Source organism: Typopeltis vanoorti, chromosome 13 (assembly GCF_054136105.1).
Source record: "Typopeltis vanoorti isolate ZY-2024b chromosome 13, IOZ_Tvanoo_1.0, whole genome shotgun sequence".
NCBI lineage: Eukaryota > Metazoa > Arthropoda > Arachnida > Uropygi > Thelyphonidae > Typopeltis > Typopeltis vanoorti.
Window position 1 is genome coordinate 96,602,885 of NC_143561.1, and position 18,266 is coordinate 96,621,150.

General features: G+C 35.0%; 1 protein-coding gene across 2 annotated transcripts in view; it reads right to left on the bottom strand.

Annotated features, from left to right (window-relative positions):
* The window catches only part of LOC150100397 (putative citrate synthase 2, mitochondrial), a 144,781-nt gene that overhangs the window by 87,330 nt on the left and 39,185 nt on the right, over positions 1-18,266 (bottom strand). For both annotated transcript variants that reach the window (XM_090402917.1, XM_090402916.1), the window contains exons 4-5: positions 16,265-16,462; positions 4,763-4,951 (exon numbers count right to left, since the gene is read on the bottom strand). In XM_090402917.1, the coding sequence (XP_090259043.1) occupies positions 4,763-4,951; positions 16,265-16,462 (387 nt within the window). The remainder of the gene's footprint in view (positions 1-4,762; positions 4,952-16,264; positions 16,463-18,266) is intronic.

An 18,266-nucleotide genomic window follows, 5' to 3' on the forward strand; every position in this document is an offset into this window, starting at 1 on the left:
TAGATCCAAATGTAGAGAGAAGCATGAATGTTAGTCATAGTTTAGATCAGGGGTTCCCAACCTTTTTGTTTCCTAGAGCACATTCTAAAATACCGATAGGGCAATGGGCACCAACTATTTTTTCAAGCAAATTTTTTGAATTCGTTTGTTAAAGGAATACATACAAAGTTTACATTATAATCAAATGTTTTATTACTTAAAAGTTTACATTATATAAAAATTTAAATATATATATGTAAGTTAGTGTGATCTTTGGCGTTGCATTTCATTGGCCAGTGCTTCATAATTAGGAGAATATGTGATATTCCAGTTCATAAACTGGAATGAACAACTTCGAATGCGCGTCTACTTTACATTGTATGCATTTAATACTTGTCATGTGTCATTAACGCTTGTGTCATATAGCATGCCATGAATTGTTGTGTGATTATTTCAAACTATATGGCACACGTTGAACAGTGGCAGGCACACACAAATTAGTCGACGGGCATAGGGTTGGGAACCCCTGGTTTAGGTAAACAAGTTGATTGTTATCACAAAATCATGGAGGGAAAAAAAAAAAGCTACCACTGTTCAATTTACGTTAGATAAGTTTTTTATAAAAAATAAATATTTAGATAAGTTTTTATGTAACAAATATGTATAAATAAAATATATAAATACATGTCACCTTAAAAAATAAATGATGTTTAAATTTTTATATTTTGCAGGATTCGTTATAATTATTCCCATTAATTCTTAACATTGAATAATGCAGTTTTGATATATGCGGTGTCCATCAAGGATTCTTCTTGAGTGCCATCTCCTATTGGAGGTCGGCGACCACCTTGGCGAATTTTGAACGATTCTCAGCTATTCTGAGCAGTCTCTCAGAGTTCATACCAGTCCACTGCCTGATATCTGCCAGCCAAGATTTTCTTCGTCTTCCTTGTCCTCTTCTTCCATTTATCTTCCCTTTTATAATCAATTGAAGTATTTTATATTTTTAATTACGAAGTAGGTGACCAAGATATGCAGTTTTCCTTCTTTTTATGGTATCTAAAAGTTCACGTGATTTCCCTATTTGTTTCAGTACTTCCTGATTGGACGTTTTTGCTGTCCATGGGATTTTTAACATTCGTCTGTATAACCACATCTCAAAGGCTTCAAGTCTTTTTATCGATGTTGTCTTCAAGGTCCAAGTTTCTGCACCGTACAGCAGTACAGACCATACATAGAATTTAACCATGCGTACTCTAAGCTCTAAGTTTAAACTGCAGTTACACAGTGTTGATTTCATCAAGAGAAAATTTTTTCTTGCCATTTCAATTCTAACTTTTATTTCCATTTCTGGATTGCAATCTTCATTTAACCAGCATCCGAGATATTTAAACTTTGCCACTCTTTCTATTTGTTTCCTATTTAAAGAAAGTGCTAAATTAAGAATTGGTTTCTTACTTATGACCATGAATTTAGTTTTGGTGATATTTATTTTAAATCCCATTTTTTCACTCTCTGCATTTATTAGCTCCAAAAGATTTTGAAGATCCTGAATATTGTCAGCCAGAAGAGCTGTATCATCGGCATATCGGATGTTACTGATGATTTCACCATTTACACTAATCCCTTCCTTTCTTCCTTCCAAGACTTTTTGAAATATGGCTTCTGAGTAGATGTTAAAAAGACGAGGTGACAGCACACATCCTTGCCTTACTCCTCGTTTGATGTTCATGGAGTCTGTAATAATATCATCAACTTGAACAGATGCCTTTTGGTTTCAATATAAGTTTTCAATGATCCTGATGTCTTTACCATCTAATCCAATTCTTTTTAATAGTACAATCATTTTAGCATGTTGGACTTTGTCAAATGTTTTCTCGAAGTCGATGAAGCAAATGAATATTACCTTGTTTTGGTCAATACATTTTTGAAATAAGATCTGAGAACAGAAAAGAGCCTCTCTTGTTCCCATGCCGTTTCTAAAGCCGAATTGGGTATCACTGATGGTGTCTTCACACTTTCTGTATATTCTTTTTTGAATTATTTTCAGAAACATTTTGAGAACGTGACTCATTAGGCTGATCATTCTATAGTCATTACAAGTTTTCGCATTTACTTTTTTAGGTAGCATGATGAAGGTTGACTGTAACCAGTCTTGAGGGATTATGCCTGTATCGTAGATCTTATTAAATAGCTTTACTAATATGTTAATGTTGTCACCTTCTAATAACTTAAGTATTTCTGCCAGTATTCTATCTGGTCCTAGGACTTTACCATTTTTAGCTGAGTTCAATGCACATTCTACCTCTGATTTTAGAATGCATGGACCTTCCATATGTTCATAAGTATTTTCTGGGTTCTGTCTGTCATCAGTAAAGAGTTCTTCTATATATTTCACCCATTCTTGTATTTTGTCATCCTTTTGGGATATAATTTCTCCCTTTTTGTTTCAAAGGATACAGAATTGTTTTTTCTTATATATACCTGAGGTCTCTTTCATATTTTTGTGTAGATTAAAATTGTCATGTTTTTCCTGTAGAATTTCTATTTCTTTACATTTTTCATTCATTCAGATTTCTTTTGCTTTTTTGATCTTGTTTTAATAATTTTCTGAACCTCTGTATATTTTGTTGGATTATGATTTTTATATGATCTGCGTTGATCCATGAGAGAAAGAATTTCATCAGTCATCCAATCTTTCTTTTTTACTGCTCTATTAGGACATAAGGTATTGGTACATTTCTCTATGAAGACAGATTTCAATTTGTCCCACGATTCATCAACCCTCATGATGTCATCATTCTTGATAAGTGCTAGCTCTTGATTCAGATCTTAACTCAATTTGCTTCTTATCTCTGTGTTTTTTAATTTTCCCAAATCAAACCTTTTTTGTTGATGTTTCTTAAGCATAGCTTTCAGTCTAAGTTGTAACTCTGCCACCAGTAGGTTATGATCAGAAGCAATATCTGCACTAGGATAGGTTTTTGTACTCTTTATAGAACTTCGAAATCGTTGATTAATTAGTAAGTAATCAATTTGGTTTCTGACTATATTCCCATTATTATTCTGTGGTGATCGCCAAGTATACAATCTTCGAGGTGGTAGCTTAAACCATGTGTTTGTGATTATTAGCTCCTCTTCCTGGCAGAATTGAAAAAGACGGTCACCTCTCTCATTTCTTGTGCCCAGTCCATGTTTGCCAACTACATCTCCACTTCTACCTTTCCCAACTTTAGCATTGAAATCACCCATGACTATGTTAATATCATGCTTTTTTGTATTTTTCATTAGTTCTTTTAATTGATCATAAAATTTTTCAATCTCGGTATCACTCTTGTCAGCAGTAGGAGCATAGACTTGTATAAGATTAACATCTAGTGGTTGTCCTTTCAGTTTTAATAACATCATCCTATCTGAGTAAGGGATGAAGCTCAACAGTGACTTATTGATATCTTTGTTTATTATTATTCCAACTCCGTTTTGATGGTTGTTTTCACAACTTCCAGAGTGATACATTGTCATGTCATTGACTTGAGTTTTGCCTGATCCTGGCCACCTAACTTCACTCATTCCTAAAATTCCAATTTCAAGTCTTTTCATTTCTTGGATAGCATTTCTTAGCTTACCTGCTTCATACAAGGTTCTGACATTCCAGGTTCCTAGTTTTACTGAGCGCACCATGCTGAGCCCGGGGATTCTTCGCACCCTGTCCCATTTAAGGAACGCCGGTAACTCGGGGCCATTTGTGTAGATTTGCTCGCCATGGTGGTTAGTCTGGAGAGAGAATAGAGCAGTAGTTTCTCCATTTGCTTTCTGCTCTGCAGTATTACAGACGTACACAATAAACTGTATTGCCATCTGCAATTTTCTAATCACAAACTTTACCGTCATCATGAGACTTCAACCTTGTGTCAGTACTGACAAAGCTGCTTCCCTTTGCCAGAGGATTGAATCCTTTATTTTTCCTTGTAACCCTAGGTAGGGGCCCTAACCGGGTACTGACAGCCGGAGCCAGCTGAGCCTGGGTTGTTTACAGAGGTCTGCTCCTCTGAAGATTCTTCCGCACATTTCACTGTTGGGATACAAATCCTCTTCCACTGATTTGGCCGTTGTTCTTCACAGAAGTCCATTAGCATCCTTGTAGGGAGTGTACCCTACGGAAGGTCCCAGGGAGCACGACGTGGACTTGCCTCACTCCCCATCATCAAGGATTAATTAACCGCATACATCAAGAGATACCTGTATATATACACATACAAATATAATTATTTATTTACATAAATTTTGATTTTAAAAAAATGCATAAGGGATACAATTTCACTCCCCCCATGCATGCACACACATTTAACTTCAGAATGAAAGAAATTTAAGGTTTTACAAACAAACAGAAATTTTTTTGCTAAATCCTTCATTAGAATAAATAGCTTGATCTTTCTAATGCACTGATACAAATCAGTTCCAAAATGAGTCTTTTCACTCTGACTCTAAGTTAGCTTTCTCCAAAAAATTCTCTTTCCTAAAACTGAAAGAAATAAAATATAGTCATCCTATCTTAGACTTCAGTGTAAAGATCTTATCTGAAATTTTATCCTGCTTCATAAAAACATCCATGGGGTAAAACACTTAAAATGAAAAATAGTTAATATTAAGAATCAGTTTCTTCTAATAATATATGATGCTAATCATATCAATTATGAATGCTAGTGGGCAGAGATAATTAAATAAAAACAAATAACAACAATAATAATATAATACTCAAGGAAAAAAAAAGTTAAGTACTTGCCTCCCAGTAAGTAGCTTTGTGCACCCCTTCTGAATAAGCCTTAACAAATTTGCTTTCGGTATTGCATGCTGTGACTGCAGCACTAAATTGTGACATAGGATGAATAGAAGGTGGAAAATTATTTAGCATTGTTACTATATGAGGTGGTAGTTCAGCCTCTTTAGCCCACTGTCGTGATATCAAGTGAACCTTAAAAAAATATATATATATTTTTTAAAGTAACAAAACTGTTATTTGGGTAATATACACTATCTGATCAAAAGTATCTGGACACCCCTCTGTAATTCTTAAACTGATGTCTAGATGTCACTACGACTTCACTTACCGGTATAGATTACATTTCATCAAGTTGTCCAAGTCAACAGTTGGTGATATGATTGTAAAGTGGAAACGTGAAAGCACAACCACAACAAAACCACAGTTGGGTAGGCCACATTTAATGACAGACAGGGACTACCAAGCATCGAAGAAAGTGATCGTAGAAATTGCCACACATTGAGTGAAACAATCACCCAGGAGTTCCGCAGTGCTACTAACTGTTAAGAGTTAAGAGGAATGGGATTCCATGGTCGAGCAGCTGCCCATCAACCAAACATTTCTCCTGTGAATGCTAAGCGCAGCCTGTGTGATTTGGAGTGATGAATCATGCTTTACCATGTGGCAGGTCTAATGGGAGGGTTTGGGTGTGGTGAATACCTGGAGAACGATTCCTGCAAGCATGTGTAGTGCCAACAGTGAAATTTGGAGGAGGTGGCATTACAGTGTGGGGATGTTTTTCATGGAATAGACTTGGCCCTCTCGTAACACCACACAGAAATCTAAATGCAGAAAGGTACAAGAACATTTTGACCTGTTGCATACTGTTTACAGTAGAAGATCAATTCGGTGATGATTGTCTGTATCAGCATGACAATGCTACCCGCCATAAAGCAAGGTCTGTGAGGGAATCGTTTGTGGACAATAATATTCCAGAAATGAACTGGCCAGCCCAGAGCCCTGACCTGAATCTAATTCATCCTTTGGGATAAATTAGAACACAGACTTCGCTCCAGACCTCCCACGATCCACATCATGAACTGCTCTGGCTACAGCTCTTCAGGAAGAATGGGCTACCATTCCTCCAGAGACATTCCGACACCTGGTAGAGCGTCTCCCTGGCAGACTTAGAGCTGCCATAGAAGCAAAGGGTGGACTCACTCCATATTAATGTCCACTACTGGAAAGTGTGTCACAGGGAAAGTCTGATTACAGTTTTGAGTAAGGGTCCGGATACTTTTGATCAGATAGTGTACATTATTAATAAAAAGCCAATAACTTTGACAGAGCATTAGATCATGTTTATCAATTTTGAAAGACTATTTGAATTGTTTGTCAATTTGGCTGTAACTAATTTGAATTTTTTTTAACCACTGTACTACTAGTGAGTGAAGTTTCTGGCAGTTTTAGAAATATGTATAGTTCTTTATTATCCATTCACCTATTGTGTTATCTCTTATAGTACCAAAAACTTTTCTAAGAATCTTATTTTTAAAGATCTACAAAGCTTATATAATCTTGATGTGTTATGCTCCAACTTTCTGCTCAGTATGAAACAGCAGGTCTGATGATTGTCTTGTACTTAAAAATGCCACTTCCTTCAAATATCTTGGAACATCGATTACTCGAGATAATAAAATTAGTATAGAAATACAAGCTGGAATACATGTCCAACAGATCTTTTTATTCAAAATTCTTTTAACTCTACTTAAAGAATTTTGAATAAAAAGATCTGTTGGACATGTAATCCAGTTTATATTTCTATACTAAGTTTATTATCTCAAGTAATCGATGTTCCAAGATATTTAAAGGAAGTGGCATTTTTAAATTTTAGGCTGCTGATGGTAACTGGTCATTTTCCCCTTGGTTGTTGTTTTTACATACTTTTAAATACTGTTTTCGGTGATTTGTAATCCTAATTTTTCAACAGAAGTTTTGAGTTTTCTAACATTATTGTAATGTCTTCAGTATTTTCTTCAACCAGGCAGATATCTGCATATCCCAATATTACTCTTTTTGCATTAGCATTATCAGTTAAATAATCTAGTCTCAATAGTAAAAGGTTCATATTTAATTTCATTAGCCAATACCAAAGCTCCAGAAATCCACTCACCACTGGTAAGTTATCAGAGACAAGTGGCGAGTGAATTTTCAGCTTTGTTCTAGATGGATTCAAAATATATTATTTTGTTAGCATAATATTCATTTTTCTTTTCTTTTTTTGTTTCATTTAATTTCATTAAAACTTCATTGCATTCAATGTGAAATTATTTGATCATGGGTGGCTGCCAATGAATTTATTAAAGAAGTTTGGTCTCAAACCCTCTGGAAATAAAACTTATGAATATGAAATCCTTATTTTGAACACTATGGTGTTTCCCCCAAAAAAAACATAAAACCGATTTTCTCTAAAATTCATACCAAAAAAACCCAAACATCTTCATTTTCTTTCATCCTTTTATCTTCTTTAAGTTTATCATTTTTCTTTCTATGTGAAAGGCTATGAAGAAATGAGCAGGCATTAAAAACTCAACCTGCCATATCTTCTTCCTACAACAGCTGTCTCATAGTCATTGTCATAACATAATATTTGATAACTTAAATGTTTTCTTTCTATATGAGACTTCATGAATATCAGCTATTGAGTTCCAAAAATCCCTCATTTCTCTCAAGCGGTATTATAGTGTTCTCCCTCCATGCATGCATGCTAAACTACACCTGGTTTTCGTTTTAGTCATGAAGCAAGAAAAATGAGTCCCCATCATCTATCTATTCATTGGACATCAACAGATGCCATATGGTTACTCAGATGCTTGGTGATGTGCCACACCAGTCCTCCTCGCCAGGTGATCCTATTGTATGCTTTTCTGGAGGCTTCAACTCTCTGAATCTCATCTACCCCTTCCTCTTTTTCCAGGAACTTTACCTTCTATTACTGTTTTGAGAAGTCCTCCTTTCAATGTATCCAAAGCATTTCAACTTTCTTCTGTCATTATCTTTAAGGAGCTTCAAAGTTCTACTGATCCTATTGCCCATCCGTTTGTCTGCCTTTCAATATATATCTTCAACAGCCTTCTATAACACCACATCTCAAAAGCAGCTATCCTTTTCCTATCAGACTTTTTTAAGATTCCAAGTTTCACATCCATAAGTTGCTGTTGGAAAAACAGCAACTTATGAATTCTCAACTTTGTTCTACATCCAGAATTCTCAACTGTGCAAATAAATCTGTCCTTCCAGATTTTAGACAAGTTTCTGACTACTGTTTTAGCCATTCCTAATCTTCTTCTGACATCTTCTTCATGTTAATAATGGACCCCAGGTACTCAACTTGCTGACTTCAAGTCTTTCTCCATTAAGGTACACTTGTTTCTCGGGAACTTCCCTGCCTCTATTTCCTTTAAGAACCATAATCTTTGTCTTCCTAGGATTGAGCTGAAGTCTTCTGTTTTTTGCTGATCCCATTAACTCTATTCAAGGATTTGTCATAGTTCTTTGTCATTACAAAGAAATACTGTATCATCAGCATACCTCAGATTACTGATCAATCTGCCACCTATAATAATTCTTGTCTTAAGTTTATCCAATGCTGAACACATGTTGTCCCCAGCATAGATACTAAACAGGTGAGAAGAAAGAAGACATCCTTGCCTAACTCCCCTGCTTACCTGAAGCCAATCCAACACCCGTTCTTACCATGCCTTTTTACTCACTGTACAAGTTAGCTATCGACCTCACAATGTGTTCAGGAAAACCCATTACAGTAAAATCTCGATTTAATGGACTGTTAGGGGCTAAGAGTTGTCCGTAAAATCAAAAGTCTGTTAAACAGCAAATCTTAGGAATAGTTTTGAAAATAAAACACTTTCAGTGGTATTAAGATATTTTAATGAGAACATTTTTATGTAAATACTGTATCATTTTACTGAGGATTGGGCTTGAAAAAAGCATCAAGTTTCAGTTGCTTTCCACTTTTATATTGTTTCTTAATAATTAATGATCGAAATTGCCGAATATTTTCGTAATAAGCAATCACCTCTGCATCTGAAGATGTGGCTATGAATGAGATGATGTCGTCCATGTGTTCTCTAACCACCGATAGTTTCAGACCAGCTGGAACCGCTTCTTCTTCCTCCTCATTGTCAATCTCCTGATCGCCCCGTAGAACATCTTCAGCACTCTCTTTCTGGCTGAGAATTTGGTAGCCTGGGTCACCCTCAATGTCTAGCCATTGTTCAATGTCATTCTCACTAACATTATCACCAGCTCTCATCAAAGTTTCACGGAAATCAGAGGTTTCAAAACCTCTGAAATCGTATTCTGGTTCCTCCTGTTCAGTAACTTTGTCCGGCCATTAGTCAATGTTGTAGTCTTTATCTCTTTTCAAGCGGCAGCAAAATTAAAGATGGTGGACTTGATGTTGTATGCAGACAAATTTTGAAATGTCCTTGCTCCTCTTGTATCTTCTTTGGGATCGTTTTCATTCTCCAAGACAAATATAACCTCTTCAAGAAACTTCTTCTTATACAATCTCTTGCAGGCAACAATGACTCCCTGGTCTAAACGCTGTATTATAGAAGTAGTATTTGGAGGAAGGAAGACGCATTTTATTCTTTCATTCCTATTAACCTTCTCAGCATTAGGAGGGGCTGATGCATTATCAAGAAGTAAAACAGGAGAGATTTTCAGGACCTCTTCTTGGTATTTTGCACTTCAGGTATGAAGTGACTGAAAAACCAGTCAGAAAAAAATGTCACTTGTAAACCAGGCATTCCTTGAGCTGGAATACATGACAGGCAGCTGCTTCATAGCATTCTTCAAAGCGTGAGGCTTTTGTGCTCTTCCAACTACCATCAGCTTGAGGCAATGTGTGCCATCAGCATTAGCACAAAGTAGGGCTGAAATGTACTCCTTGTTTAATTTGCAGCCAGGCATGCTAACTTCATGTTTGTTTGGAAGGGTATTTTCAGGAACAACAGAACAGGCCGGGCTCATCTGCATTGTAAACTTGAGACAAAATAAGACCCTCAGATTCAATGACTTCATTGATGTATTTTCTGAAGGGCTCAACTCGCTCAGTGCTTCACCACATGTTTGCCTGTTCGTAATGCCATGGCATTTACAAAAGATCCAGAGCCACCCATCACTCACCTGGAACTGTATGACCATGTGATGTGTTTTTCAGTTTTTCAGCAACTGACCTTAGTTCAACACCACGAACAACAACAATGCCACCAGACCGCTGTTGAATGAACCACTTGTAAACTCCTTCTTCTAAATTATTATGCTTGGCCAACTTCACGTTTCTTATCTGCCACAGTGAAACCACTTTTGGTGCCCTCAATGCTATATTTTAGCAAAAACTGAGTAAGTTCGTCTTTATTTTTGCGTATGTCCGAAACTGTTTGCTTTTTCACTCCTGCATCTGTTGCTCATATTTATGAACTTTTTCAAGTTCATAAATATGAGCAACAGATGCAGCGCTTTCCAACTTACTTATTAACTCAAGTTTCTGTGCTACTGTGAAGTTTACTCATTTTTTTTTAACACCAGGCATATTAACAAATATTAATAATGATTAATAATGGTTTAACTAAAAATTACTCCAGTAACAGCCTAAACACCACATGTTTTGCTCTAGTAATGGTACTGACGCTATGCTATCAAACCAAAGCACACACGTACGCGAACTATTATGCATGAAATATAACGAATATACAAGAATGTATCTGAAGACACAATTTATAAACACTGCTGATTGCTTCCGATTAAATCATATTATTTTTTTTTATATTAATTATTTCATTATCCGTCTTTATTTGTCAAATTATTTCTGTTAAATCGAGATTTTACTGTATTTTCATTATCTCCCACAATTTCACCTGCTGAACACAGTCAAAAACTATGGAGTAATCTATGAAACACATTACCAGAGGAAGTCTAAACTATTTATACTTCTCAATGATCTGTCTAAGTCAAAGATGTGATCTCCTTCATCACATCTTGATCTCCTTAACTTTCCTGAATCCTGCTTGTTCCTCAGGCATCTCTGCCTCAACTTTGGCCTCACTCCTATTTAGAATGATCTTTAATAAAATATTGCTCGCATGAGAGATTAAACTTATAGTTTTTGCAATCCTTCGTATCTCTTTTCTTAGGTAGTGGTAAGAAAACTGACTTCTTCCAGCCTCTAGGCCATATCTTGTCTTCCATGTATGAAACACTCTTATCCCTCAATTCCCTGTAGCCTTAACTAACTCTTCTGGTATTCCATCTCCACTGAAGGCCTTATTGCCATTAAGCTATTTAATTGCTCTTTCAACCTTGAAATTTTCCTGGTGAGAGGGTTCCTCCAAATTTTCCTTATCCTCTCTGCTGTACAGCTCCTCACAGTATTCCATCTGTTTTTGATTTTCATTTGGTTTCAACTTGAGCTTAAACTTGTGCTTTAGGTTACAAAGTAAATGAAACATTTTATAATTGTGCCTCCTCATCTGGAACTTTATTTCTTCACATTTATTAGTATAAAAATTTTCCTTGTCCTGGCTGATGGCTCTTCTGACTTTTCCATGTAAACTCTTATATTCTTCAGTCCCTGTGTCTTTATGTTTCTCCAAATGCCTTCCTTCAATTAGATCCTATGTTGAATCTGATATCCATGGGTCTTTTTTGAGCCCCCATTACACGTTACCATTACTGAGTTTTACTTGAAAACAGAATCTAAAACATATAAATTAAAGATGCCTCTAAGTTATATTCTTGGCTTAATCCTTTATCCCCAAGTGTAAGCAAATACAGTTTGTGCGTGAAATTACTTCATAACTGGGCTACTCGTATATAGAAGCTAATGACTTCACATCAATTGCCTAAGTATTCCTTAACGCAACACACATATCCTTGCAGACATAAATAATGCATTATGAGAAGGGCCACTACCCACACCAGTTTCGACCTTTATTCAGGTGTGAGAGTCAGACCCAGAAGTGATACCAAGGTTGGAGTAATGCTGAAGCCATATTTCCATATACAAGTAGTCAAAAGGTGTCACACCTTATTACTAAAATAGTCTAGATTAGAGATAGATGTATGGCAACTTTAATTTATACTTTTTCCCATTGGTTATACTATAAATTAAAGATATGGTCCCACAGAAGGTTCTACTAAGGTAGTAGTGAAGGAATTTTTTGATGCTTTAGAAAAAGCAACTGACACAATGAAAAAGGAAAAGTTGGTCCTTGTTGGGGACCTAATTGCAGAATAGGAAATGACTGTCAGACATACAAAAATATTTTGGGAAAATTTGGAGAAAACAGCAAAGCTAATAATAATGGCAAATACCTATTGGATTTCTGCTAAGAACATGGACTGGTTATTACTAACACCATGTTCCAACATAAAAATGTGCACAAATTCACATGAAGAGAAGAGGCAAGGAACAAGAAAAGTCTCATTGACTATGTTATTGTTGATAGTGATGTTTTCTCCCTGGTGAGAGTGTACAGAAGATTTGAAATTGGAAGTAATCACTATTTAGTTTTGAGCATGATAAAATTGAATTTCATATTGAAAAGAATAATATGTAAGAAAGTTTTAAAGTGAATAAAAGTTGAGCAGCTCTCAGATGTGAACTGTAGACTAAAATCCACAAAGATTATTGAAGAAAAAATGAAAGAGTTTGAGAACAGGGAAAAAACCTTGAAGATTCAGTGGCAAGACTTGAAGAAAACCCTGATTGATTCAGCCAGCATGTGGTGAGGTTGTCTGCAAAGATAGAAAAATCAGAACTCCATGGTGGACACAAGAAGTTAAAGAGGCAGTGAAGGAAAAGAAGACAGCATATCAAAAGTTCCTGGCAAATAAGTCAGCTTGTGCTCTTAGAGAATACAGAGACAAATGTAAGAAAGCGAACCAATGTGTAAAATTAGCCAAACAAAAGTCATGGGAGGACTTTGACAAGAATATAGAAAATAAATATCAAGAAGGTGGCAAAATATTCTGGAGGTTGTTGAAGAAGCTCAGATGTGGAGGAAAGAATGCTGTAAAAGGAGTTATAGATGATAAAGGTGATACGAAAACTGGAGAAAAAGATATCCTTGAAGTATGGAGTAATTACTTTGAGAAATTGCTAAATGAAACTAGCAGTGATGACCTCACAGTGGTAAAAAACACTCAACAGGCATACAGTCAGGAATGCATATCCATACTTGAAGTAGAAAAAGCCATCAAAGGCTTGAAATGTGGAAAGATCAGGAGTAGATGATATTTGACCAGAAATGCTGAAGTATGGTGGTATAAAAGTCTTACAGTGGTTGCACTGCATAGTTCAGAAGGCCTGGGCAGAGGGACGAATTCCAGATGTTTGGAGTAGAGCTCTCATAGTACCCATATATAAAAAAGGGAAATAAAACTGAATGTGAGAATTACGGGAGGTATTTCCCTATAGAATGTTCCTGGCAAGATCTATGGAAGTATACTTGAGAAAGGGTTGAGAAGAATTGTGGAAGAAAAACTTGGTGAAGAACAAGCTGGATTCAGGCCAAATAGAGGCCATCAGGATCAGATCTTCACTTTACGACAAATAGTCGAGAAATCATGGGAATATAACAAAGATCTGTATTTAAGTTTTGTCGATCTGGAAAAGGCATATGACAAGGTGCCAAGAGAGAAGTTATTCAATACGCAACAGTAATATGGTATCAATAAGGCATTATAACAAACAAGCAATACTTAAGTCTTTACTTGAGTTGTAAGTAAGCAGTTAGAATTGAAGGAAGTACAGGAAGATGGTTTAATGTTAAATCTGGTGTGAGACAAGGATGTACATTATCCCCTCTGTTATTCATTATCTATATGGATCACATTATGAAGGAAAGTGGTATTAAACATGATATCAGAATTGGAGATGTTAATGTCAGCTGTTTGCTTTATGCGGAAGATGTTATACTTCTAAATAAATTTGCTACAAGTTTACAGGATTCCTTGACTAAACTGAATAACTGTTGTAATAGATATGATATGAAGGTCAGCATTAAAAAGACAAAGCAATGAAAATAGGTAGAATAGAATTGTTGAAAATGTCAACTACGTTGTGAACGGGGAACCTGTGGAACAAGTAAAACATTTCAGCTACTTAGGCATGATGTTTAGTGAAGATGGTAAATTAAATATGGAAATAGACAGCAGAATCAACATAGTATGGTAGGAATTCAATTGAATAAATTCATATGCAATAAGAGAGAAATTAATCAGAACACTAAATTAGCTGTATAAAAGACAGTGTTCAAACCAGTTTTAACTTATGGATCTTAGAGCTGGTCAGAAGTAAAACACTTGACCAAAGACTAGAGACCGCAGATATGAGAGTCCTGGGAAAGATTAGAGGCATGAATAGATGGCATCAATGGCTATATCATATTAAAAACGAGGATGTTCTCTGCTGGATTGGCAGGAAAACGACCCTGAGGAAGACCAAGATATAGGTGGATTGATACGGTACAAAGTGCTTTAGACGGTAGAAATATAAGATTTGATAATGTTGGGGTCTTGACAAGTAACAGACTGATTTGGAGGAAAATTGTAGATAGGAAGTTAGTAATGATGTAAATTTTTCATGTAGTACTATCATATCCTGTACATCCCTTGAGGGTACATGTCAGGAATTTGACGATGAGGAGGAGAAGTGATATTCTTGGTTTAATCCTTTAGTCTGTGCATGAAGTTACTTAACAACTGGGCTACTTGTATATAGAGGCTAATGATTTCACATCAATTGCTTACACTTGGATAAAGGATTAAATCAAGAATATAACTTCTTGGCATCTTTAATTTATAGTACAACCAAGTGGAAAAGCTTTCAACATCTATCTCTAATCCGGGGTATGTTAGTAATAAGGTGTGACACCTTTTGACTACTTGTATATGGAAATATGACTTTCTCATTACTTCAACCTTGGTATCACTTCTGGATCTGGCTCCCTCTAATGAGACCTCAATTAAGGTCAAAACTGGTCTCTGGGTAGTGGCCCATATAGATGTCTGCAAGAATATGTCCAGTGCATTATACGATGCTAAGGCAATTGATATGTGAAGTCATTAGCCTCTATATACAAGTAGCCCAGTGGTGAAGTAACTTCATAGGAACTTGGATAAAGGATTAAACCAAGAATATAACTTCTTCGCATTCTTTAATTTATAGTATAGCCAAGTGGAAAAACTTTCAACAGAAAATCTAGTAAGTAAAAAAAATTATTCAGCTGAAAGTTGGCAGCCATTCTATTTGCACTTCTGTGTTGAAAGTGACAAACTACCAATATAAAATGTTTGATATCAACCTATAAAAAGGCAAAAATGTTGTAGAAGACAAAAGGAAAATTGAGAGAAGAAAAAAAAATTTTTTTAAAAGTAGCTACAATATTGTAAACTTCAAATCAAAACTTTGAATTAACTGAAATTAAAGATTTAACAGGTATGCAGTTTCTATGTGAATTAAAAATTAAGCATATTTTAAATTTCACCAAACTGAACAACATGCAGGAATATATTCATTTTGGAAGGAATATGATATGTTTTGTTTTAAAGGACGCATTAAATTTAATCTGATAATTCAAAGTAATATACTGCACAGTTTGCCAATACTGTTACAACTTCTGCACATCCACAGAATTACGTGAGCTCAGTTCCATTAATGGTGCTGTGTGCAGCCAACATTTGTGTGTTTATCAATACAGAGAGAGATGTCTAGTTCAGTGCTTCCCAAACTGTGGGCTGCGGCCCCCTTGGGGGGCCATAGGTTTTGTTGAGGGGGGCCGTGAAATAATGAAAACAAATTTAAAATGTTTTGTGACTAAGTAGATTTTTTTTATCTTAAAAGAAACATATTTAATTTTTATTTATTATTTCTTTTTTGTTATTTTTTATATTTTAATTGAAAAAATCACATATTGGTGCAGGTTCACAAATTTTGCTTCCTGCATATTTTGATGCTTAATGAATATTAGTAAATATATGCTTATTCATATAAGTTTCATTTCAAAGCAGAAATCTAAGAATTGCAGTTTCAAATATTTCACCTGATACTGACTTTTTGTGTAGCAGTATTGAAACACATTCATCATACAATATATCTATCTAAATAAAAATGAGATAATGTGTCATGTCAAATGTGTATGTAAGATGCTAAAAATGTAATATTTGCATTTGATTTTTGCAATATTTGCTCTGTATGTTTTATATTGAATATAAATACAATAAATATTATAATAATATATGTCTATATTACGATTCTTTTTTGAGGGGGGCCATGAAATATTATAATTTTTACAGTAGATGATTTACTGATACATTAAAGGTTTATGTAGTGTAACAAACCTTTAATGTCAAGTTGTAACAACATTTATGGCTAGTTAGGTATATATCTTAAATTAATATTTATATTTTTAGTTAGTATCTAAACCAAATACACAGTACCTGTTCAACAGTGGGAATATCTTCTGTAAGGAGTAACCAAAACAATCCTTCTGGCAGTGGTTGCTCCTCATTAAGAGCTTTAGGAAGCAATTTTTTTATCTGATGGATTGTGAAATCTCGAAATCGAATTCCATCTTCTGGATCCAAATGAGAAGTTTCAGTGACTAAACTTTTCATCCCTCTCATACCACCATATACCTGTATTCATTTGTTAAAACATGAAAGTAAAGAATTTCAGTCCAACAACATTTAGTGTTAATAAAATTTGTATGTTATCAATATCAAACACTGATAATATGATAATATAGAAAAATCAGGGAGGGAAGGAATTTCAATATAAATATGAGAAATATCAAAAAGTTGCATAAGGAAGGGAGATCTAAGGAGATATGATGTCTCATCCACAGTAAACTGTAGACCTTTTTTCCTGAGAGATCAATATACCAACATGATGACTAATCATTGTGATTTTTTGATAAATTTTTATTGTTGTAGTGAATTTTATTATTAGATGATAGCATATTTATGATAATTATCATTATAAGGGCTCCTACAGGGAGTCCAAGGAATCATTGTGGTGAGGCCTTTTTAGTCAGCTATACATAACACTCATATCTCTGCTTGAATACCTCTACCAATACAATTTTCTAATGGTAGCTCATTCCACACACACTCTCCACATGCTATGAGAAGATCCTTGACCTCACATGCTTCCTAACAATACCTTTAGTCGACTTTCAGAGATATCCCTGAATTCTATCTCCGAAAGCAATAAGCTGCAAAAACTTACTTCATTACACTGTATGAGTCTCATTAATTTGTACATTTCTGTCATATTTCTCAAACTTGAGAAATAGAGAAGTTGAGATATATGCACAGGTCAGTTACCATTTGATTAGCCATCTCTGGATCCTTTCACCTATTTCCCCATCTCATTAGAACCAAGTGATTATTCTGTTTTATTATTTAAGTATCTATTCTTCAGTTAATAATATTACTCAGATAGACAGGATTCTCCATCTGTCTTCAGCATAAGTTCATCCCGCTATCTTAAGTCTTTTGTTACCACATCTATCCATTATGTTCAGGGACTTCCCTGGGTCTTTTCTTCTCAATTTTATTTATAATTACTTGTTTGATTAACTGGTCATCTGCTCTTTGAATGTTACCAACCCACTCAATTCTTATTTTTTATACATGATAGGATGTTGGCTGTCGTGTCAAAGATGGCCAACAGGTTTTTTTTGTAATTCCTCATCATGTCTTCCTTCATAGTATTTTGATTGTAAGATGGTCCAAAAATTAACCATGTTTCATTTAATATTCAAGAAAATCCAAATTGCAAAATATTCATGACTGGCCTTTTCAATTCTCTCCTCTATAACTTGGTGCATATCACTGTAGCTGTTAATAATGACTCCTAGATAGTTAAAATTATCCACTTGCTCAAAGATATGATTATCAACAACCAAGTTGGATTGGTTTTGCTGGATCCTAGAAATGCACATATATTAAGTCTTCTCCTGGTTTATGACAAAGTCCGTTATTTAATTTAATGAACACAAATGTTGATTAAATTAGATGTAATATAATATAATATCCCATGAGATGTCTCCAAGGATAACCAAGTCATTAGCATAAGAGCTGATAGATGTTTCCATTTTCATCTTTCTTTTTTCATTTAAGTCTCTAATAACTTTTTTTCAATTAATAGATTGAATACGGTTTGTGAAAGAGAATCTGCTTGGAAGAGTCCAGATTTTATTTCAAACTTGATGAATGTTCCTGAAGCATACCTTTGCAGAGAGTGTGGCAATTATAGAATCATATATTTATTTACTGCTGTGGTATTCTAAAAAGTCTCACTCCAGCCTATAGTACATTTTGATGTATATTTTGTCATATACTTGTTTATAGTCCACAAATACTAGATATAATTCTTTATCAAATTCATGTTTTTCTAACAATTGTTGAAGCATGAAAATATGATCAGTTGTCAATT